Source organism: Hylobates moloch, unplaced genomic scaffold, assembly GCF_009828535.3.
Source record: "Hylobates moloch isolate HMO894 unplaced genomic scaffold, HMol_V3 SCAFFOLD_12, whole genome shotgun sequence".
Taxonomy (NCBI): domain Eukaryota; kingdom Metazoa; phylum Chordata; class Mammalia; order Primates; family Hylobatidae; genus Hylobates; species Hylobates moloch.
In genome coordinates this window covers 65,344,374-65,370,576 of record NW_026652287.1, presented here as the reverse complement: position 1 = coordinate 65,370,576, position 26,203 = coordinate 65,344,374, and the positions used below count along the sequence as shown (strand labels likewise).

The window sequence follows — 26,203 nt, the reverse complement described above, 5'->3', positions numbered from 1 at the left end:
TGCAATCTACTCATCTGACAAAGGGCTAATATCCAGAATCTACAATGAACTCAAACAAATTTACAAGAAAAAAACAACCCCATCAAAAAGTGGGTGAAAGATATGAACAGACACTTCTCAAAAGAAGATATTTATGCAGCAAAAGACACATGAAAAAATGCTCATCATCACTGGCCATCAGAGAAATGCAAATCAAAACCACAATGAGATACCATCTCACACTAGTTAGAATGGCCATCATTAAAAAGTCAGGAAACAACAGGTGCTGGAGAGGATGTGGAGAAATAGGAACACTTTTACACTGTTGGTGGGACTGTAAACTAGTTCAACCATCGTGGAAGTCAGTGTGGCAATTCCTCAGGGATCTAGAACTAGAAATACCATTTGACCCAGCCATCCCATTACTGGGTATATACTCAAAGGATTATAAAACATGCTGCTATAAAGACACATGCACATGTATGTTTATTGCGGCACTATTCACAATAACAAAGACTTAGAACCAACCCAAATGTCCGACAATGATAGACTGGATTAAGAAAATGTGGCAGATATACACCATGGAATACTATGCAGCCATAAAAAATGATGAGTTCATGCCCTTTGTAGGGACATGGATGAAGCTGGAAACCATCATTCTCAGCAAACTATCACAAGGACCAAAAAACCAAACACCGCATGTTCTCACTCATAGGTGGAATTGAACAATGAGAACACGTGGACAGAGGAAGGGGAACATCACACACCCACAGCATTAGGAGATATACCTAATGTTAAATGACGAGTTACTAAGTGCAGCACACCAACATGGCACATGTATACATATGTAACAAACCTGCACGTTGTGCACATGTACCCTAAAACTTTTTTTTTTTTGAGACAGAGTCTCGCTCTGTCACCCAGGCTGGAGTGCAGTGGCGCAATCTCGGCTCACTGCAAGCTCCGCCTCCCGGGTTCACGCCATTCTCCTGCCTCAGCCTCTCGAGTAGCTGGGACTACGGGCGCCCGCCAGTATGCCCGGCTAATTTTTTGTATTTTTAGTAGAGACGAGGTTTCACCGTGGTCTCGATCTCCTGACTTCGTGATCCGCCCGCCTTGGCCTCCCAAAGTGCTGGGATTACAAGCGTGAGCCACCGTGCCTGGCTACCCTAAAACTTAAAGCATAATAATAATAATAATAATAAAATCTTCCTTATCTACTTTAGCATTTCCTATGTGTGTTATCAGAAACATCAGCTTCACAACATTTCCTCAATTAAAAAAATTTTCTGTGGTGAAAAAATTTTGAAAGTGCCACATATATATTACTCCTGGAGCTCTACAATGAACATTAATGTGTTGTAGGCTCCATGAGTTTGATGATAAAGCAACCATTTGACTTATTTTAATTCGGTGTTTCCCAATGAGTCATCTTTTATTTTCCTAGTCCAGTGACACTCATTTTTTTCACAGAACACAATATTAACATGTTCTGGAGCTAGCATTATGTAGATGTAATGGTCTGATGAAACAAATATTCAGTGGAACACACTTTGGGGAAGACTGATATACCTGAAATTTTATGTTAAAATCTCAAATCTATCAGGCTTCCAAAACTGAATTCATCATCTTCCTTTCCAAACTAGGTTTTAAACATCAAATTAATCTTTAGGAATAGCTTTTCACCAATCTCACATTCAGACAACTGATAAATCTTTTCAGCTCCCCATGCCTATTGTTTGTAGTGTTTGCTGCATGACTACTGACATCACCCTAAGGCAGGGCTTCCTTAACCTTCACCTGGACTCATGGGAACCAAGCATAAGAATTATGGGAGAGTTTAAAAAAGAAAATTCTGGAATCCACTATAATCTTGTTACATCAGAACTTTGAGGAGAGGCTTGGAATGTATGGTTCTAATGGACAGTGAGGTTTGCAAACTACTAAAGTAGACCCTGACAGCTCTATGACTTTTCCCCTTGAGCTAAGCCTTTTCAGTTTTCTTCCATTCTTTTCAAAGTGACATGGTTTTGAGTCTCCTAACCATCAGTTGCTCTTCTCTGAATGTAGCTTTTTGCCCAGTGGGGAAGAAAAAAAATGTCCCTTCACACTGTATAAACTTCCACACTGAAAAGTTTTTAAGCATCACTGTTACAAAGCTGTCTTTGTGGGAAGCACTGAACTAAGCACCAAACAGGTGAAAATATAGAAAAAGACCCAGTTCTGGGCAAAAAATAATACACATATCACTTTATGTCTATAAACCTTTTAAAGTGAGGGTATCATATTGAACCACACAGCGCTCTGGATGTAGGCTGGCCATTTGGTAAGCTATTAAAACTATCAATTACCCATTGTCTCCTGAGTTTCTCTAGATCTCTTTTTGCTCTCTTCCCCACCCACCCCTGCAGCAAATTATTACTAGATATCATCAACACCAATCGGCAATAACCAGAACTGACCCAGAATATGACCAATAACAGAATATGATGCAGTGAACAAACAAACCTTCCCAGAATTTTAAAGGAGTACTTACCTAATAGATCTCCAGTCTCTATTCCTACAAGCAGCATGCCTCCCTTTCACTGATGAACCTGTGTTCTGAAAACTACTGTGTATACCAATCCTTATACTGTTTAGTATCAATGCTTCACATTTACAGTGTTTTTTCCACTTACAAAACATTTCAACATTATTTACTTAATCCTCTCAAAAGTTCTTGTGACAAGGGTATTATCCTCATGTTACAAACGAGGAAATTAAGGCTCATAGAGGTTAAGTAGCTTATTCAAAGTCACACACAGTAAAGTGGGGAAAGTTGTGACTTTAACCTCACATGTATTACACCTTAATCATAGCTTTTTCCACTTCAAAATCCAAGTATAGTCATTGGCCATCATCAGAAAATTAGCACCAATTAACACCAGAGTGTGATAGCTACCAGATGGTGAATTACTCAGGAAAAAGAAGAATCAGCCAGAATACAGGGAAGCATTATAACATAATATTGAGCTGCGGAAGGGTGCCTTAGGGGCCAGACAGACGTGAATCTGCGTCCTAGCTCCATCTCTTACTACCCAAGTTACCTTGAGCATATTACATACCCTTTGTGAGCTTTGATTTTCTATTTAAGTTGTAAAAAATAAAGGAGACAATTTTCTTTAAAGTGCTTAGCAAAACGCATGGTAATTTCTCAACCAATGGTGGCTTTAAAATATTCCCAATTTTAAAATACTCAAACATGATAAACAGTTAAAAAAATCAATCCATTGAAAATAAATGCAAATCTAACTTTGGTGTCCCACCCTTCATCGATTGCCTCTAGGCTTCTGGGAATAGGACAGTGTAAGTGCTACAGGAAGATGGAAGATAGTCATGAGGAGGGAGAAAATTTGAAACCAGAAGGTTTGAGCTGTTTAAGCTTCCAGTGGCTACCTTTCATTAGGATGTCATCACCATTACCAGTCACTTAGGGATAAAAAAGGAAAGAAGCAGCAACAACTTAGAAGAGACGGCAGTGGGCAAAGTATCTACCATGTGAGTAGATGGGCAATATGGATTTTGGCCTTTAAAAATAAATGTGGAATTACATTCTAATTCATTCCTTCAAATTATTATTGGGAAAAGATAAATTTTGTCATAGAGATATGATGTGTTTAAAGTCAGTTTTTAAAATAAATTGTTCAGTGTTTGTAACACATTGAGCAAAGGTAATATTAAAATAATATTAGTGTTTTTCTGATACTCTATACTTGCCAATTTTAGAAAAACTTAAAGTACAGATTTTAAAAATCACCTATAATTGCACCATCCAGAGATAACTACTGTTAACATTTGGTACAAAACCTTTTAAACTATTTCCTATGCATATATTTATAGGTATGCACATTTTATAGATATGGGATCATATGTTAATACTCTTTTAGGCTTATAAATGTCTTTTAAATCTCTTTCCAGATAATTAAACGTTCTTTTGCACTATTATCTGAACTGTCAGATATATTTTCACCATATAGCTCATTTACATAGACTCCTATTTTGGACATTGAAATTATTTGTTGCTATCATAAGAAGAATGATTAAGAACATTCTTGTAGCTATATCTTTATGCATAAAAATGATTTTTGGAATAAGTTCCTAGAAGTGTAATTGCTAGACCTATGGCATGCAGAATCCTAAGACTTTTAATAATTTATTACACTGCTATCCAGAAAGGTAGTACCAATTCACACTCTACCCTGCAGTATTTGAAAGTGCTAGTTTCCTATACTCTGATCAATACTTAATTTGACAATATTGGAAATCTTCACTAATTTGGTAGGTAAAAAATTATTCATCCTTTTACTTCATTTTTTATTATTAATAGGTGAAAGATTTTTTCCTAAGTTTGTGGATCATATGTATTTCTTATTCTGAAAAGTATCTGTTTATATTTTCTGCCCATTTTTCTGATGTTTGTCTTTCTCAATCGATTTTGATATGAATCTTTTGTCCATCGAATGGATTGCATATATTTTCCCAGTTTGCTTTTTTGCCACCGCTATTGTTTTTTTTTTTTTAATAATATACTCTATGGTATTTTTGAGCTATAGAAATGTAAAATATTTAGTAGTCCAATCCAATGTCTTTTATCTTTTTATTTCTGCTTTGGGAATCTTGTTTAGAAAGGCCTACATCACCCCAATGTTATACAAGTTCCCACTTATATTTTCCCCTAGGACTTGTATTGTAGTAGTGTTGAGTGGTGAGAGACAACAGAAAAAAACACTTTGGTTTTTCTTCTATACCCTTACAAATAGCTTCTTAGATTTAATGAAACATAGTACTAATTTATACTAAGAGGTTTTTAAATTAAAGAATACATTTTGAATGTGTATAAAATCTCTTCTGAGTACATATTAAAATGATTATATTTTTCCTAAGATGTCCCAGTGTTGAACCATTTGTACATCCCTGAAATAAACCTTACCTTGTCATGACATGTTACTTATTCAACATATTGCTATATTCCTTTTACTAATATTTTAGTTAAGATTCTTACATCTATTTTCTTTTTTATTTTTAATTTTTGTGGATATATAGTAGGTATATACTTATGGGTTACCTAAGATATTTTGATACCAGCATGCGGGGTCATTACTGCAAGCATTTATCCTTTGTTTCAAACAACCCAATTATACTCTTTTAGTTTTTTTTTAATGTACAATTATTTTTTACTACAGTTTTCCTGCTGTGCTAGCAAATTCTAGGTCTCATTTAGTTTTTCAATTTTTTGTTCATTATAACTATTTTTTGTACCCGTTAACCATCCTGCCTTCCCCCCAACTGTTCCAGCCTCTGGTAACCATCCTTCTACTCTCTCTCTCCATGAGTTCAACTGTTTTAATTTTTAGCATCCACAGATAAGTGAGAACATGTGATGTTTGTCTTTCTGTGTCTGGCTTATTTTACTTCATATAATGAACTCCAGTTGCATCCATGTTGTTGCAAATAACTGAATCTCATTTTTTATGGCTGAATACTACTCCATTGTGTATATATATATCACATTTTCTTTACCTATTCGTCTGTGACGGACACTTAGGTTGCTTCCAAATCTTGGCTATTGTGAACAGTGCTGCAATAAAATGTAAGTGCATTTTATTTTCATAAATCAGATAGGTCTATAGTTTTTCTTTGGTGGAATACCTTTTTATCAGATCTTGATTTTAGGGGTACTTTACATTTGTCAATAAGTTGATAAGATTTATTCTATTTTCTTTAATTGACACAGTTTATAATAGCATAGGAATAATTTATTTTTGTGATAACTCAGTTTCTTCTGAGGTTGCTGGTCTATTCAGGTCTTGTAACTCTTCCTGAGTCAAATTTTGTATTTTATTTTATTTTTAGAAAATTACCCACCTCACTGAGATTTTTAATTTATTAGAATTGGGTTACACATAGTATTCTCTTATATTAAAATAGTTTTTTTCCACCTCTGTGGTTTTATCTTATTCTCATTTCTAGTGTTTTAAACATTATATTCTTCCTGCCTTCTTTCTTGACTACACTTGACAGAAATGGTCAACTTTATTGGTCTTTTCAGAGATCAGCCTCTTGTATTTATTTAACAGTTCTACATTTTTTATTTTTCATGTTAATTTATCTGGATGTTTTTAAGATTTTCTCCTTGCCTTTGATTTTTAGCAGTGTGATATAATAAGATATGGTTATTCATCCTGTTTCAGATTTCAAGCACTTTCTCAATCTGTAGCTTGAAGTTTTTTTCTAAGTTTGTGAGTTTGAGAAAATTCTTGGCAATTATCTCTTCAAATATTGCTTCTTTCCCATCTTCTTTTCCCTCCCTTTCTGTGGCTCTAATTATATACATGTTATAACTGAAACATATTTCTTATCTATATTTTTTTCTTGCCCTCCTAGCTTCATTCTGGATATTCTCTACTAACCTGTTTTTTGCTGTTGCTGTCTGCCAGTCCTACTTTCTTGTGTGTCTAATATGCTGTTAAATTCATCTATTGTGTTTATACTTTCAGTTATTGCATTTTTCAGTCCTAAAACTACTTAACTCTTTACAATAGATTCCAGCTCTCTGGTGAAATTCTCCATCTTGTCATCTATTTTCTTGGATATATTAATCACAGTTATTTTAAAGCCTAACTTAAATATCTGTATATCTGGGCTATGTATAAACCTGTTTGTTTTGTCAATTTATTTCCCTTGATCCTGTACTTTGGTATGCCTGGTAATTTTTTATGAACGCCAGGCTTTGTGCATGAAAAATTGCACTCCAGATAATTTAATCTTCTTCCAGAGAGGGTTCATCCTATCCTCTGATAGCCAGCTAGGCTGGGGAAAAGAGGTGGAAGATCACCTTAATCAATTTGGGGACTGAGCTGACTTGAGGCTGGACTGCAGTTTTTGTTAAGTTTGGTCTATCTTTTGTTTGTCCCCATTACAGTGGTGTGCTGAAGCTTGTGAGAACCTATTGTTATCATTTAAGGAACTGTTGAGCTAGCTGCTAAACAGCCATTATTAAAAATAAATTATGTAAATTTATAATTAAATGAATTATATTAAAAACAAAGAAAATATTCAAAATTCATCTCTTCCCAATTATTTAACTACACTTAACTACATTATTTACAACTGTCATATCTGTATTACAGAAATACTGTGTAATGGTATTACAAATATCTCTTCCAAACCCCACATTTAGTGATGTCATATCTGTACTTGAAATAGCCCACAGTGGAACTATTTGCACCACAGAAATCAGAAAATACTAAAAGTCAGTGTTTGATTTATTATTTGTTGATTTAGAGCTGGATTTACCATTCTGTTGGTTGTCTAGATCAGTTGTTCTCAACAAGAGACAATTTTGCCCCAGGGAATATTTGAGAATGTCTGGAGGAATTTTTGTTTGTCACAACTGCAGAAGAAGTGGGGACAATGCTACTGGCATCTAGTGGAAGGTCAGAGATGCTACTAAACATCCTACAATGTATAGGGCAGCTCCCGGCAACAAAGAATTGTCCATCCCAAAATGTAAATAGAGCTGAGGTTGAGAAACACCTTTCTGTTAGTATGTCTGCTTCTTAGTAGTATGTCTCTGTCTGGAATGTCTGGAATCTTTTTATTTTTTATTTTTTATTTTTTTGAGACAGAGTCTTGCTCTGTCACCCAGGCTGGAATCCAGTGTCACAATCTTGGCTCACTGCAACCTCCGCCTCTCGGGTTCAAGCAATTCTCCTGCTTCAGCCTCCCATGTAGCTGGGACTACTGGTGCATGCCGCCAGACCTGGCTAATTTTGTTTGTATTTTAGTAGAGACAGGGTTTCACCATGTTGCCCAGGCTGGTCTTGAACTCCTGAGCTCAGGCAATCTGCCTACCTCAGCCTTCCAAAGTGCTAGAATTACAGGCATGAGCCACCGTACCCAGCCTGCAATCTTTACCTCTCTTCTCATGCCTAGAATTGGCAAATGCCTGGAGGAAAAAGGTGGACATTTTATCCCATTTTCTTTTATTGATTTTGTTGTTATTTTTCTAGCATTTTGAGATGAAGATTTAGTTTCATTATTTTTAATCTTTCTTATATTTGATAATAAAAAGGCTTGACTACGAATTTTTCTTTTAATGTAGCTTTGGGTGGTTGATCCTATTTTTTGTGACTTTTTGCTCTATTTACTGTTTTGTTGTTAAAGGTCCTAGCCATAGACATCGTCATCACTCCCTTAGGTGAGACAGGTACAACTTTACAGTTGCAAGCAATGCTGTTGTTGTAACAAGCATCTACCGAAAGTAAGTTCCAGGAGTAGTATATTAAAAACAAAGATAATAAATATTCAAAATTCACCACTTCCCAATTATTTAACTTCATTTAACTACATTATTTACAACTGTCGTATCTGTATTACAGAATACTGTGTAATGGTGCTACCAAACATCTCTTCCCAACTCCACATTTAGTGATGTCATATCTGTAATTGAAATAGCCCACAGCAGAAGCATTTGCACCACAGAAATCAGAAAATACAAAAAAAAATTCTTCAGAAAACATGGCAGGGGATTAATAATTGTGGGAATCCATTACTAAGTATCTATTTACATTTCTGCCATTTTAGTGTCAACTTGAATCATTTTCAGGCAGGTTATTGCTGTTATTCTTATCAGGATTAAACTGTATTTCTTTAACAAGTAGTCAAGTACCTAGGATTTGCAAAATCCAATGCCCGTGTAATGGAGTAGAGGTGGGGGCTACAAAGCCCTACATCATAACCTATTATCTCAAAAAGTTCATAGTTTTGTTGAGGAGAGAGATTTGCAAATGACGAATGTATTAAAACTCTCAGTTACTCATGTAAGTTATATAATTTGGAGAATTTAAAATCCACACTAAAATATTTTTAAATTATTCAACAGAAACCAGAAATATTTTGGATGAGATGGATCACTGTGTCAAATAATACATTATAAAATATGCAATAATGTTGACATCAAAAGCCAGTTATACTGACTTAGTTTTGAGAACTTCAGATTTGCATGCTGTTTATGGCTTACTGTGTACATTTACTTAAAGTGGCAGTTTTTACAAATCTTACTTTATACTTCCATCTTTATATCTTTTCTAGCATGTTTCTGTGATCCTTTCCTTTGATAATGGTAGGGTTACGAATTAGAAAGAGTTGATGTTATTCTCACTATTTAACAGCTGAAAAAAATGAGGTAGAAAGTTAAAATAACTTGCCTATGGTTATGCAACAAATTTGTGCTGAAACTTTTTTTATTTTTGAGATGTAGTGTCACTCTGTCACCAGGCTGGAGTGCAGTGGTGTGATCCCCGCTTGCTGCAATCTCTGCCTCGCGGGTTCAAGCGATTCTCCTGCCTTAGCCTCCCAAGTAGCTGAGACTACAGGCGTGCAACACCATGCCCAGCTGATTTTTGTATTTTTAGTAGAGACGAGGTTTCACCATGTTGGCCAGGATGGTCTTGATCTCTTGACCTCATGATCCGCCTGCCTCAGCCTCCCAAAGTGCTGAGATTACAGGCGTGAGCCACCACGCCCAGCCTCTGCTAAAACTTTTAAGACACCGTGTTTCCAAGTGGTGAGCTGGATGGCTTCTGTATCTTTGTTTGACAATGTTATGTGATGGGTTCTTTATCCACGTGTAAAACACACTGAAGACATCTATCTGATTAAAATTTGTGCAATTCTTAATAACTATTTTTCAATAAAAGAATTACTCATTTACCAAAAAAAGCTTTGTGAATTACCTCTGAAGTACTTGCTAAAACTTGCACATTATTTTTTATAAACTGCCTTTAAGTAATTTCAAAGTTTGTAAACTGGAATAATATAAATTTTCTGATTCATGTTTATTCAAACAAGATAAATGTACATGAATTACAGTTAAAAGTTTTCCCTATTATGTTTCCCAGTTTATTCTAACTATCCATTCTAATTCACTGTGAAAAATGTAATCCATTTGGAAAATTAACTGAAGAACTAAGATTGTTATTTAGGTAATATGAGGCAAGGCAAGATTGTTCTTCCCTCACTTTCCTTTGCCCAAATAATACACATACACATACACCTTCAAACACCTAGGTATTTTATGTGTATGTATTGCTTCAGTTCTTTTCCGTGTGTATATAACTTTTTAAAAAGAAAAATGCAGTTATAATTATCTTTGTATATTGTTATACTTTGAATCATGCCTTGCGATAGTTTTCTACTTTCTCAAATGGAGTTGTTCTTTCCTTTTCTTTTGCCATGCTTTTATGTTCTTTTCTTTCTTCTAAAGTCATGCTTTGGCTGTGTTTTTACTCCCTGTCTCAAGCAAGTCCTTTTCTTCCAATCCAGCTGTGGTCTTTCTCTGAGTTTTCAGTTGAGTTGAAGATAGAAAAGTAACTGTCTCTATTACAAATACTTTTCCTATAAATCATTGTATGTGGACAAGACAGGAAGGGTCAGTGGGCTGAGAGAAGTCAATTTGATATTCTCTTCAAAATAATATATTACTTACTCAGCTATAACACAACTTGAAGTAAGCCACCACTCAGAACTCTAGTTTCTTTTAGAACAGTTTCCTTATACTGGAAAGCTTTCTTTGTTAAAGGATTTTGAATCAGGTGAGAGGCAATTCAAATCTTTTAAAATTAAAGTTAAATGTACTTTGTTAGAGGTTAAGAAACATTTTCTGGAATTATAAGCAATTTCCAGCTAGAGTTCCACAAAATGAAAGCTTCAGTTAAATTCATGTTACTCTCCATAACAAAATTCCACAGTGACTGAAATGGTTGTTAAATATCATAGAGTTTTAAAAGGGTTGAGGAGACGGGATTTGAGTAGAGAGGAAAACGGGAAAACTCTATCTTCTCACTGTGCTCTTACATCCTCCCCCACCACACACACACACAAAATTGCATCACAGAGGGAAAAGTTCATGTTGAAAGTCTTTTTTAGTGGTGAACAGAATAGCATGCATGGAGTAGCACGGTTGAGTGAATTGTGTGTGGCACTGGACTGGAATTTCCTCAGTGAAAGGGCTTATGTTCTTAAAGAGCTGAAAAATGGCTTAAATTTTCTGGTAGCCTAGAATAAAATTGCACGGGAGGCTCATGTGAAATGTAGCATGTGTGAACAGTTTTGCAGCAGAGTTCCATTTGAAATGTAGCAACACAGCTGGAGCTGTGACTCATCACACTAATATCCACTATTAACAGACAGACTCTGTCTAATAAAGCCTGTACTTTCTCACATTGTAAGGATTTTTTAGGCTGCCGTGATAGTATGATATGTTCCCAAAACTTGGACAGGCCACTTGTATTTAACATTTGTTGAATACCTGACATATTCGAGGCATTTTTCTGCATTTAGTTTTTACACCTGTTTGGTGTTATTTACCCCATTTTACAGGTGATGAATCTGAGATCACACATCTGGCCTGATATTCAGCAGGCGCCACTAGCTGCTGTTAACCAGTGCCTATTCTGATTGTTTGATGAAGATGAAGGGACACAAAAATTTCCAGTAGTAAGATAGACATTTACAATAGTTCATGTCAGTTGGCGTCAATCCTCAAAAAATGTAGAGAGGATTTAAAAAAAAAAAAAAGATTAGTGAAAATTTGGAATGCAGCTATTTGAGAAAATGTGACAGGGAGTCAATAAGTGAAAATAAAATGACCTCCCAGTTTCAATTACTAAAATCCTGCCCACAAATCCAGCTGCTGTCCTAGCTCCCAGATGTTGAATGGCCTGATGACTTCCTGAATATTGGCTCCATTTTCTTGTCAGGATTCCAAGGGACTTTCCTAAGGATAGATAATAACCTGCCTGAAACTGAGACCTTCTTGATGACCTGCCATGATGGATCTCATCACTTTTGGGCTAGCCCTTCCCACATTGAGACACTTTTCAATTTTCAACTTAAGTACTTAAGTACTGTGACAAACAGATTTTTCAAACAATTGAGAGATGTGTGTGTGTGTATGTGCGTGTGTGCATGTTTGTGTGTGTTCCATTTGTTCCAATGATGCTAAGCGAAATAACCAGTGACTAAAATAAAATATTAAAATTTCATTCTACTATAATTCTTTAACTTTCTTCTTTTTTAAATGTTTGAGTGCTACTATTCTAAATCCATTTGTATACTGGCTGTGTGATCTTCACAAGTTACTTATCCTCTCTCAGTTTCCTCATCTATAAAATGTGTTGCTGTGAAGATTAAATGAGTTCATATATATGAAGCACTAAGAACCATGCCTGACATATGGTAAGTGCTGTATTAAGTGTTGGCTATTGTTTTAGCATTATTATCATTATCATTAGTGAACCTATAGAAAATGAGCTATTCAGTGCAAGGCCTGCTGAATAAGTGTATACAAAATATTAAAATGTCCTATGTGGTTCCTCAAGGTCTCAAACAAAATTATCAGAAGCTGATTGCACACGCATAGTGTTGAGGTTTATCAGCTAACAAGGAAAAAAAAGAGTTCCCACGGAGGCTGTTAATTAACATCCCTATTTCCTTCTTTTTTCACTCCCAGAATCTATCTTGTGCACTGTTATGGCTTACATCTCATTTTCATCATGCTATTACCTCACTATCTATCTAACAAAGTTCAGATATGCATGTGATCAACAACTAAGTATATGGTGATTATTATGTGCCAGGGACTATAAATATAAATATGACTAACGTATGGCTTTGCCATTGTGAAATTCACTCCTAGAGGGCAGACAAGCACATAGGCAGATAGTTATAAAATAAATTAGAAATTGCAATGATGGAAGCGCGTTCAAAGTGCTATGGAGCAGAGATGAGAGACACCCACGTTCACACTAGAAGGATCAGATAGGGCTTTATGGAGGAAAAGATTCCAAGGCTTAGAAGATTTCTAGTAGGAAGTTAGATGCCTTATTTGGCATCCAAGGACTTCCTTAATTGGTCCCCTGTAACTCCCCAGCCGTATTTCCCACTACTCTCAACATAACCCACCTTCCCACTCCTATTGGACTAGTGTTCCATATCCTTGAAAAATCCACTTTTGATTCTATCTCTGATTCCTCTTCTCATATTATTCTCTACTAGGCATCCTCCACCTGGGAAAAACTGAACCCCTCTCTTGGCCTGGTAAAGTGTGTTCTCATCTCCTCCATGAAGTCTTGCCTAACTTTGATGTAGTCATATTCCTTCCTATTACATACAAAAGCATTTCAAACAGGCACATTCAGAGAGGCACTAGCATTATTTTGTCATATTTTATAATGGTTTGTTGTGTTTTTCTTACTATGCCAAAAAAGTAAGTACGTTGAGGAAAAAAATATTTCATAAATTTATTTTATTTATTCCACAATACCTAGGAAAGTGTCAACCAAAGCAAAATATAAATGGTCAAAAATACTTTCTGAATTATTTTCCCAGTGTTTTCTTTGGTTTATCTGATGTGCAATAAATTCACTTTATGAAGTTTTAAAAGTTCAAATAACCAGAAGAGAAAACATTCTTACTTCTGTCAGTTAATTTACTAACTGAAAGTCAGTAGTACTATATGAGAAATAAACTAGCTTGGTAAAATTTGTAAATGTGAAGAAAATGTGAACCATGGAATAAATTATACATTTGGTTTATAAGAAGGCTGTGAATGAGGTTCTTGTACTTGGTAAGCAGTAAGAAAGCAGTATATTGTTCAGAGAGGGAATGTATTTAGAGTACAAGTTTGAAAATGAAATGAGAATAATTGAATAGCCTTTTTTGTGAGGAAGTAAAATACACACAGCAGTCAAGTAAATGATGAGGATTATGCTCGTATATGCATGCACACACACACACATACTTTAAGTGTGAATAAAATAACAGAAATAGCAGTGGGGGAAATGATCTTTTTTTTTATTATACTTTAAGTTCTGGGGTACATGTGCACAATGTGCAGGTTTGTTACGTATGTATACATGTGCCATGTTGGTGTGCTGCACCCATTAACTCGTCATTTACATTAGGTGTAACTCCTAATGCTTTCCCTCCCCACTTCCCCCACCCCACAACAGGCCCCAGTGTGATTAGATACTTTAAATTCAGCACTCTTCTTATTTCTACTGTCTTATCTATTTCCCTCCCACTATTATTTCTCATATGGTTCCTCTAGCTAATCTGTTCTGTCTAGTTTTCTACCCTCACTCCTTTCTAACAAATGGAAACTCCACACACTTTTCATACACACACACACCTCAACTGTTTCCTACACTTTTGTTCAAAGCATAAAACCAATTACCTACAGGGCCCCTGATAGTGACATTAATTTACTAGACTAGTGAGTCGTTTTGAAACTTTTGCTCCTGAACCCCTAAAAGAACTTTGATATAAAAAAATAGACTTTGTGCCAGTTATCAAATAAAGTTAGAGCCTCTCGCCACTAAATCCATCTTCTTTGTCTGCTCTGCTAAAATGGGGCTGGGCCCTTTAAATACTTTTTTCTTTGTCAGCCAGCATGAGGTCTAACTTTGCCAGCTGAGGGCACAGGAGACAGACTCCAGGAGGAAAAGGCCTTTCCTTTCTGGTGTCGGGATGCTTGCTTAACAAGCTCCTCCAGTGCTTGCAGCATATTTCACATCCAGATCCCACAGCCCATGCAGTTTCTCTGCTTCCAGGCTCTTGCAATGTGGGCAGCTTCTCTAGTGCCAGGCTCCTGTCATGTGACTGGATTCTCCTACACCCATCTCCTCCCATGTACGCAGCTTTTCCAGCAACCAACTCCTGCAGAGCACACAGCTCTTTCTGCATCCAGCTTAAGTAGCATACTCTGCTTTCCAGCTACATGAGTGGCTTCTTCAGTGCCAGGTGCTGCTCTCTGTGCACAGCGATGAGCAGCACCCAGTGGCCAGCAGCTTCCGCTGGCGCTCTGCTCAGATGGTTTGGTAGTGGAGCGCCTCTACTGAGATGCCCTGCAAACAGCTTTCCCCAGCATCCCAGAGGGTAAATTTCCAGCAAATTTCAGATTTCAGGAGAGCTCCAGCAAGTTGCACCATCATGGCACCATAACAACTTCTCTGCTGTTTAGTGGCTACAGCCATGCCCTCTCCAACAAGGTCTAGCCCTCAGCCCTGTGTGTACGGAGGGGTGCAGAGGAATGATTCCTAGGGCTGTCTATCTCAGTTCCTAGGAGTCATGATTGTTTCTTATGTCTGCTATTCCTGTATACTTTAGAATTTCTTTTCATTTCTTATTACCTAATCCCTTATTACCACAATCCTCTCTTAGAGTTCATAATTCTGTAAACCTTACTGTTCAAAATACTGTGTATTCTGTGTCCTGACTGGGTGCTGACTGATACATGCTTCCTCATATATTTAAATTAAGTTAAAATGTCTTATCAGAAATTTTTTAAATTGCAGAAGATTAATTTTCTGGTGTTTTGTGTACTTTACACATACGTAAAATGTAGATTTGACAAAACCTTAGAGATACATATTTAGATCATTGAGCAGATGAAGTCCACCATATAATTTACAAAGCCAGTCCTCACTGTCAAATTAATCAACCAAATCGGATGTATTCCGTATCCGAAAAAAAGACTTCCAATGATTTCGTTTCTGTTCATTTGAATAAAGATATGAATACATGTTCTCATGGCAGCCTTCTCACTTAAGCAGGCTAGTAGAAAATGAATGGACAGTCAGCAGATGGAGAGACAGACAAGCAGGCAGACAGGGAGGTGGACTGTGCTGTGCCAGGAGCCTTGCCAAGGTGAAATACGATTTCACTATTTTTTACCAACACGTTTTTAACCTTGCTTTCAAGTCTCTTTAAAGTTCCCAAACTGTCATTTTGTTTGATGCCCTGGAGATTGTACCCCAGGGCAATACATAGTAAGATTTGGGCTGGGTGAAAGGTATGTCATCTTTTGTGAAGTGGGAGAAGGGTGGTCATGATAGAGCAGATGGGAGGAAGACGCAGCCAACCACAGACTCTCAGACATATCAGTTTCAGGAAAATACACATACAGAAGTTGGCACTAGACCAATGAGCTACTCGACTACATTCTCCAGTGAAGGATACAGCAAGGAATTTTTTCCCAAAATAGACAAGAAAACAAGTAAAAAAGAAGCAAACAATTAAAAGAAGAAAAAAGTAGAATGAAAGTATTAAATCACATTCCTTATAAATGTGGAAAATAAAAGCTCTCCTTGTAAGTACAGAAGTAGATGAAATAGAGGCAATATCACGTCAAATGTGAAACCTGACTCCCACTAGCATCTATGTTTGGATAAGGGTCTTGCTTTTAGGATTTGTGACTCAAAAATCTCACATGGGTTAAATCCTTCATTTACAGTGGTTCTGTTTCTTATTTAAAACAGTAAGTTTTCTTTAGATCCCATACTTTAGTGAATCACATGATAGAGAAAGGGATGGAGAATCTGAATCAAAAAGTAAAGGGGATGTGGACAATTTTTACCATTTGGGATATTAACAAGTTTAACATGGCTCAGCAACTATCTTAAGTGTTATATCAACTATTATGACATAAGCTAAAGGTGTTGAAATATTATATAAGGAGTGTGTTTTCTGAGAGGAAATGGGTGACAATTTGAAGGGTCGGTTTTTTAACAGAAGGAATACGTAAGAATTCAGAACAGATTCTCAACCAATGCTAATGTTCAATAAGGTTTGTGCAATGTAAGAAACGTTTTAAATCTTTTTTTTTTTAATTTCAAGGAAACCACTGTTTCCTGTTATTTCTGGAAAATCAGTAAATGCTGTTTTTTTAAAAGAGAAACATTTATGGAGAGATATTAAGTGTGTGTTAGCTACAAGTATCAGATCCTTGTTTATTTATTTCCCCTAAGAAACTCTGTAATTCTATTTTAAATAAATGACATTTACCTTTTTTTTTTTTTTTCGAGACGGAATCTTACTCTGTCACCCAGGCTTGAGTGCAGTGGCACAGTCTTGGCTGACTGCAACCTCCGCCTCCCGGGTTCAAGTGATTCTCCTGCCTCACCCTCCCGAGTAGCTGGGACTACAGGTGCACACCACCATGCCTATCTAATTTTTGTATTTTTAGTAGAGGTGGGGTTTCACCATGTTGGCCAGGCTAAGCTCGAACTCCTGACCTCAAGTGATGCACCCGTCTTGGCTTCCCAAAGTGCTGGGATTGCAGGCCTGGGCCACCACACCCAGCCAATGACATTTACTCCCAATTAAGGTTTCTGCCTTTTTATTCCCCCAAGTCAGCAACCCATGGGAAGCATAGGGCTTCTAGAATTTTCTCCACCTAGATAAATAAATTTTTGGCAAAGATTTTCCTTTCTTGAATAACATCCATAATCTCCAGAATACACTATCTGAATGAACTATTTTAGTCAGAAAGTCCAGTGTGCTGCCTATTTTATGGTAAACTGTTGGGATCTTTATAACAAAGATTTTGAATCTATGCAAAAACTGTATTACATAATTTGCTTACCTATGTAAAGGTATGTTCCCATGTTACATTCAATACAGGTATTTCCCTTCATTGCAAAAGTATAATCTACTTGGTGGATATTATTCAATGTGAAGGATATATGTGAAGGACTTTTCATTATGTTCCAATAAATATTTAAGCCCGTCATTTGAAGATTTAAAAAATCAGTAAATGCATAAACATTTCTATGCTTGCCAAAATCTCTTTCATAGCTCTGCTAAGCACCATGGTTACTGACATGAACAAGTTAATGTTGGGTATTTTAAAGATCCAAGTAGTGCAAAATCAGCCAGTCTGTCACACTGGTAATTTACCACGAAATCAATAATTACTTTTTTTTTGTTGGGGGTAAATGGAAATAGAAAAACAAACAGAAGAAAATTCAGCAATGGAAAGATTCTAAGATGAACAAGCAATAACTAGTTTGCTGCCATCTCTGATACAGCCGTACCTATAAGTTTTCAACATACTTACTTAAACAATGGAGTTCCACAAACAACACATTTATATATTCCAGGATCTTTGTGATGTATGTATTCTCCTTCAAAGGCACTGAAAAATAAATAGATCATTTAAAAAATTAAAGTTAGCATTATTTCTTACAGAATGTATTTGCTTAAAATATATTTCTCTAATAAATCTTTCAAGGGCTTTTTGTCCTAGAATGAAAACAAACCAAACATATGGAAATCTGAACTTTACTAATATATTTCAAATCTATATAATAAAATGTGCATATAACTATTCAAAACTAGTGCAAGTTATATAAAAAAATCAAGCCATCTAGTTATGTAATGCTTAGAAAAAGATTTTTTTCTATTAAAAAAAAACCTGTAGTTTAGATTCACAGAAAGAACATTACATAAGATTTTGCTCTTTACAGTGTGCAAGAGTATATACCAGAAAATGCAGAAGGGTCCAAGACTTCAAGTAGAAGGAGTCTTATTTTTTGGTTTGAAAAGGAATATTGCAGCTTTAAGGGAATATTTTTCTAAGTTAACAATCTTAAAGGCTAGGAGGTCATTCAGCTAATACAAATCAGCTGTGCTAGCCCAACAAAAAGTCTATGTGCTCTGCAGCTTGTTTTTATTATCCTTTCACCCTCTTTATGAGGTCCAAATTTTTTATAAACAGAATTTTTAAGAATGACCTAATCTCTGGTTGTTTGTGTGCATTAAATCATTTTGCTAGTCATGTACACAACAGAACGGATAGAAATCCTCGCAAGCTGAGACTGAAGTCCACTGCTAGCTCATTGCATGCTAAGGGTGGACTTCGTCAGAGATTCAACATTTGGTAAATTCAGTAAACAGTAGATACTGTGACAGGAAGAGAGTGTTGCCTATTAACAGGGATCCCATGTGTAGTAGAGAGCTCTTTCAGTTCATGAATGAAAACAAGAAGTTACATCATTAATAAATTTGGATCAGAGGTAAGCTACGGTCTTACGCCAAGCTCCATGGGATAAATTAGACAACAAAGTCGTTGGACCTTGGCAAGTTACCTTTGAGCTGGAATCAGCTGAGAGAGGCTTTATTCACTAAAAACAGTCTTGGAAGTGAACAAACTCCTTTTTCAGGACTTAGGGCGAACTTCCAAGGACCAAAGCCATGTGAGGGCAGTTATTGAAAATTTTTGACATTCCAACCACAAATGAGCCAATAAATACTTTCTCCACATGTGCTTCAAAAAGAAATTGGAGTGGGGTAGAAAAGAACTAAATTATGCTACCTTCTTTTTGCAGCCAAAACGTCTATACTTACAATGGCCACCTTCAAAATTTCAGCATCCTGGCATAGTGCCAATCCCTCATGGTTTTGCTTACTGTGATGTCTTCCCAAAAAATGTACCTAAATCGCTATTACTTCCACACATTTTGTAGTAAACTAAAAACAGGCCCTTAACAAAAGCTTTGTGACTTTATATCAGATATGCAGTATTCATTAAATGGAGAAAAGAACAAATAAAACTTAGTCTTAACCTAAACAATACCATTTTAACCTTTTCAAGGATACTAATTTGTAGACTTTAGCGAGTAAGTATAGAATGCTTTAAATTAATTGGCAAGGAAGAGGATTGCAGAGGGCGGGGTGAGAAGAAATCTAGCTCTTAATGACTTTTTATTAAAGCTCACCTTACCTTTCGGTCCCTTTCTCCTGAGTGACATGGTACTGCAGGGGTGTTAGCCGCTTCCTCAGTTCCTGCTGGGAAAAGACCACCTTACAGTTCTTTTTATCCCTACATGACCCTGAAAAGAGAGAGGATATGGGAGAAGAAGGCTTTTTAGCTTGAATCATAAATAATTGCTTTGGCTGACCGCCACAGCACAGCTTCTGCAGTCAGTTGTCAATGACCAGACCAGTCTCTAATGCACTGGAAATGCTTACCTGAACTGCAGCTGATTATTTCTCTAAGTTTAAAATGAATGTTTCTTAAGATTCAGATGATTCCACTGGAGCAGTGACAATATGCTACAGCCAGTCTCTAGCATGTGATACTAAAAACTCACTGATCATTCACAAGGTACATGCTTTATATCTCCCAGTATCCTGAAACCCTTTTCTTTTTTTCAAATAAATTCAAAAGCACAAGTCTATTTACAAACATTTATACTGTATATATAAAATGATGGGCATATTAAGTTAAACCGTAAGTCTGCAATAATTTTGCAACTTAGTAGAATAGCCTGAAACCATCAAAATTCAATTTCCATTGTGGATGATTTAACTACCATCCTATTTTTGAGCCCTAAAAATATATTTTTCTATGACCAGGAATTACTGTTCTCCATTATTCCATCAGAAACTTCACTAGATTCTGTATACTCCTTCAAAGTATAAAGATTCTGTATATCTCTTCAAAGACTATATCTCACCATGTTAAATGGGCGGCAAGAAACTTTCAATAAACTACAGGAGAAGGCACTTTCACTAATGCAGATTCAAGAAGTTCCAAAGAAAGAGTGGGAAAAATAGAAAGGGAGAAAGATGAAGAAAAAAGGAGACGTGAATATTTTTAGAAACCTACATTTTCTTTTTGCAAAGTATATCTAGGAAGACTTTACTGATTAACTATATTTGAATGGTGAAATAATTCTAATGTGATTCTAATAACAATGGCAGCTTTTATTTCAACCTATATAGCCTGCAGTAAAATGTTCAGACAACACCTGTTTATATGTAGTATTTTATTTTACATGAGCAAACGACTGAAAAGAAATATAACTCCAGGACAGGGTAGCCATTACTCACTGCAGTAAAATTGCTTTTCTTTGCCATCCATCACAGTGGGAAAGAAGCCTGCAGATGGTCCTAAATGTAGAGAGTTCTTGCCATGTTTCGAAGTTACTAGAAGAAAGCTTGCTTAGTTTCCTAAATATTAAACGCAACTTCTTTTGAAATATAAAGAAATATGATTTAGGAGTGGAAATGCTTCCCGCTTTTTTTACTTTCAAGGTACCTAATGTCATAGTTTGAGATTGCTGACCTTAAACTAGAAAAACATTATCTAGCCGGTTACCCTGACTGTGGTATTGAAGAAGGATATCAGCTTGCAGAATCCGGGCCACCAAGATAGAGCAGTTGATTCTCCACAAGAGAAAATGGAGGCAGCAAAAGAGCAAGCCGGAGCCAAAGAGCAAGATACACCTTGGAGTGGGCCTGCAGGTTGTCAGACAGCACCTCTGCTGACCTTCCACAAATACTTTGGCCCTTCCCTGGCCTGGAAAGATCCACAGGCACAGCAGGCATGTCGCTAAAGGCATGTTGATCTCTCATCTCACTGGACCCCGTCTTATCCTAGACTTTATCCAAATACCTACTACTTGTATTTTTGCTGTTATCAACGGTTAGGTAGAAATGTTTCCCTGAGAAATGTCTGTCCTGTCAGAACAAGCCTCTCAATAGCTTGAATGCAAAGTGGCTCTTTCTTAAATAATCAGTCAACAGTGATGGGTGAGTTTCTGCTTAATTCAGTACAGACTTCTTAAAAATTATTTTATTCTCATGAGTTTGTTGGAAGGGTTGTATCTTAGTTAATATTGTCACAAAATCATTAAATGCAAACTTAACATGACAAAATGACTTGGTTAAAATTATTCTTTTCAATGGCATAAATAATTAAAATATGTACAATTAAAATCAAACAATTCTATCCAAAATATTTTTGTTAATATATGTTCATTCATACAAAAAGACCAATTGTGTTCCGAAAGTTGAGAGAACTAAGCTACCCATCTGTATGTCATTTAGTACAAGAGAAGCAACTGCAGGTTTAAATTACATGGTATTGGATTGCAATTTCCTAACATTGGATGCTTTTCTGCTTTTTTACCTTGAGTCATTTACTAAGGAGTGTTCATAAAAAGTAGCTTAAAGCACAGATGCTTGCAAATCATTTAGGCAAAGATGTTTCTCTCTTTTTCATTCTCCCTCTCTCATGAATCTCTCTTTTCTGAAGAGAATAGAACTGTTGGTCAGTATTGATGAACCATGTCAAGTATTTGTACAAGAAAAAAAGGTAAAATTGAAAACATCTGATTGAAGTAAATAATACAAACATAAAAGCTTTACTAGTGAATGAAGGGTATTGAAGAGACTTTATTTCATAGATTAGAAATTACTTTTGATCTAAACATTCTTAAAAACAGATTGTTTTCCACTATGAAACATCTCATTAACTGTGCTACAGAGACCTCGTTTTAATGGCAAGCCTTGAAAGAGTGCTGCTGTACTCCTTTGTTAGTCTCCGTCTTATTTGGGAGGGGAATAAAGATTTCATTCCAGCTTTCTTTGTTTGTCTTTCAAGAACCACTAAAGCAGTATTCACACAAATTTTGTAGGAATGTGCCCTATGTCATAGCCTACAAATTATTTGGTTTTGGTGCACTTAAAGGTCATCTTCCAAATTAGCAAAATTTTTCTACATCTTGGCTTTTCAACCTTAAGTATAAATATTGTTTCCTAACTGTAAGTGAGGTTTGTCCTTTAAGAAATACTAGTGATTATTTAAAGTTGTCAAACTGTACGTTTTCATTCTTTGGTTATACTGTATTCTCAAAATAATTAGGTTTTCAAAGTACATCTAATACTGAAAGGAAGTATATGTAGACTAGAAACAACTATTGTGATTTTACATTAAACAATTCAATGAGAAGTTAGTCAGATTTTAATAAATGTCTTGCCACACCATTTAATAATAATAATATACTTCCTGGACAATTTAAAGCTATACTATTACATTAGCCCTTCTATCATCAGAACCAAATATTGGTATATATAAACACAGAAAAGCTTCACTTTTGTCTCTGATTTCCCTTCTCCCTATCAGACTCACTTTTCTAAAGTCATATGGTGCCACTGTTAATCTTGAAAAAATCACTTCATTTTGAAATTCTAGAGTAATTCATTGGATGTTTTCCCTTTACTATCTTCACTTAGGTACTGTAATTTTCTTATTATACAGGGTAATTTAACATTAGTATTATATGACATCTGTTCAATGACCTCTAAATTGGCTTAGAAGTATGTTTGGGAAAGATTTTTCCCTTTATTTAAATGTTTAATAGTGTCTTTTGAAGGCACAAGTGAGTGTGTGTGTATACACATGTAACACAAGTACATATTTGAGAAGATAATATTGCTATTTTGGTATCTAATCATAACACCGTTCCCTACAGAGTAACTTTGGGATAGATCAGATCCATCTTGAACCTAGTCCAAGGATATTTTATTTATCAAAATATGTCCAAAGTCTCTTTTTATAGCGAGGCTTGTCCTGTGTTGTTGTCTCAAGGCCAGTATTGTTTCAAAGCCCCAGTATGAAGCTCTTGCTATTAGTACAAATAAACGTACAGCAACAGTTTGCTTTGTGGCTCTGCCTGCAAACTTCCCAGCCACGTGACCTAAAGCAAGTCACCTTCGCTATGTGTTGCCACCCTCAAAGATCTGCTGTAAGGATCACAGCCATTAGCACTTACTTCATTTTGATTACAGTGAATTCTGAGGTTAAAATTGTATTTTAAAAGATAGCCAGGTCCAGTATTTAGTGTGCAGCAATCTTTTATTGGTAATTCTTTTTCTATAACAATTCCCTGGGAATAGTATTTTCCTCACACATTTTCTTGTTTTTATGATTAAAGTGGGAAATGAAGGAAGAAAATAAAACTAAAATTTGAGTCCTCCTACATGCCAGGCACATGTCTAGGCACTTTCACATAAATACATTTAATCCTCTCAATAATTCTAGAACGTGGCTGTCATGCCCATTTTACAGATACAGAAACTGAGGCTTGGAGAGGTTATAACATACCTTATTAAGGACAAACGGCAAGTAGACATATCAACTCAAACCCAGGGCTGTCTGACTGCAAAACTCATAGTTGCTATATTTTCTTTCTTCTTTTTTTTTTTTTTTTTTTTTTTTTGAGATGCAGTCTCGCTCTGTCACCCAGGCTGGAGCCCAGTGGTGTGATTTCAGCTCACTGCAACCTCTGCATTTCGGATTCAAGCGATTCTCCTGCCTCAGCCTCAGCCTCCAGAGTAGCTGGGATTACAGACGCCCACCACCACACCCAGGTAATTTTTGCATTTTTGGTAGAGATGGGGTTTCGACATGATGGCCAGGTCTCGAACTCCTGACCTCAAGTGATCTGCCCGCCTCGGCCTCCCAAAGTGCTGGGATTACAGGCGTGAGCCACCACACCCAGCCAGTCGTCATATTTTCTGTCAGGAAAAATTATGTAACAACTTTTCTTCTTTCTTCTGTAACTATACAATAACTTTCAGCTTAAAAACTAACAAAATAATAAGGGGGAAAAAGTAATCATCACCTCAGTACATCAGAAAAGTTAGATACATTTATCTATTAGCCAATGACTTTTTTCCCTGTATTTACTCCTTCAACATAGGGTCAGTGACAAGTTTCATAAAGGATTCTCAAAAAGTCTATAAAACGTTGAAAGGCTTTTTAACTTCCTGTTAAGAAGTAAATTAGCTCTGTTACCTAAACCTTAGAGTACTTTTAAGTCATAAATTTTATATTTCGGTGTGAAAAATCAAAACAAAACAAAACCTAACGATCCCATAACTTTAATTTTGGTTCTAGGATCAGAGAAAATGAAACTATCAAATATTTTCCCAAGATAATAAATGAATAAGAGATAAGAATGTCTTGTTTTGCTTTGAGTTTAGTAGGTTAAAACAGTAAAGTTCATGTTGAAATTTCTTGCTGCTATATTTAAAGGTGGTATACTTTATTTTTCACTGTAAATTTGGCTGTTATTAGTTGTCACTGGAAAACTAAGCAAATTTTTACTTCAGGCATAGTATAGTGTTAGAATTTCTAAATAACCGACCATTTGGAAAAGCCAAATTTAGTCTATTTTTTAGAATAAAATACAAAATATATACCATAACTATCATTTTTTGTTTGTTTGCATTCTAGTAATTCAATAAAGGCTTTAAGATAAGACAAAACTACAAAGCATGGGGGAAGAAAAGCTCCTGTATTTGTAGAACCATACCTAATTCTGATTTTTCTCTCAAAGTAGACATATATAGGAAAAATATTCCTGAGATTAACATACAATCTAAGATGTCAGGACACTTTTGCTTCAGTCCTCTGGTTTCCACAAAACTAGAGCTGCAGGGCTTACTTTGAGGACCACTGATCCAAGATTTTTCTTAAATTGTTTGTTTAAGTCATCAAAAATGTTGAGTGTTTGCAGAGTGTCAGACACTATGCTAAGTAAGATATATTCATTAGTTCAATAATTATTTATTGAGTACCTATTATCTGCTGGAATTATTCTAAGTACTTAGGATACTTTCCTGGAGTACTAAATAGATCTAAGTACTTAGATCTACTTTCCTGGAGCTCCCATTCCAGCAGGAGTAAGGGAAGACAGACAAACTACAATGAAAATAAGTAAGTAAATTATATAGTCTCTTAGAAGGTGGTAAGTATTCAGGAAGGAAAAAGGAAAACTGGAGGACTGGGAGTGAAAGGAATAAGGATTATAATCTTAAATAGAGTGGCCAAGGAAGTCTCACTGAGGTGATATTTGAGCAAAGCCCTGAAGGAGAGGAAGGTGTCTGTGCTGATATCTGAAGGAAGAGCTTTCCAAACACATGGCAGAAACGACCAGTTGCAAGAGATGAAAACACTAACAAGTTCATATTCCAGTGGCAGAGACAGAGACAGGCAACCTCAGGGCAAGTGCTAAAACCTCAATATGAATAGATAAGCAACAATTTAAATATATAAGGAATATGCTTTTAAACGAGGAAATTTACAACTACGTATCTTAATACAGGCATTGTTTAGCATTACCTTTTTTACTTCCAAGAGAAAGTTTAGTGAATATCCATTTAGCAACATGCTACCCTCAAAATAGATCTCGGAAAGTATTTTTCTGGCTGAACTTTCACCGTATGATCAGAGTGCAGGTTCTGCTAATTTGTTTTGTCTACTTAAAGTCATCCTTTTTAGACTATAGATCATCACTCTCAACTTGGAGTCATATGTAAGAGGATACTCAATGGCTGTTTCTGGTGACAAATTTTAGCTGAGCCTAGAGAACAAAAAACCCTTTGGCCAAACAATGCTGTTGCCCTTCTGAAACACTCCAGTAACTCTCCCCGTCAGAGTAATCTGGCCATGGCAGGAAACATCCATAACCAAAGAAAGTATAAAATTAGTACCTGTTCTATTTTTTAAAAACATTATTAACTTTTACATTTTGTTTCAGTTTAATTT

The 26,203-nt window shown here is 35.9% G+C and overlaps 1 protein-coding gene across 2 annotated transcripts in view; it reads right to left on the bottom strand.

Annotated features, from left to right (window-relative positions):
- Nucleotides 1-26,203, bottom strand: part of MSRB3 (methionine sulfoxide reductase B3) — a 200,525-nt gene that overhangs the window by 132,586 nt on the left and 41,736 nt on the right. For both annotated transcript variants that reach the window (XM_032170657.2, XM_032170659.2), the window contains 2 exons: nt 19,586-19,694; nt 17,921-17,998 (listed from right to left, as the gene is read on the bottom strand). In XM_032170657.2, coding sequence (XP_032026548.1) covers nt 17,921-17,998; nt 19,586-19,694 — 187 coding nt within the window. The remainder of the gene's footprint in view (nt 1-17,920; nt 17,999-19,585; nt 19,695-26,203) is intronic.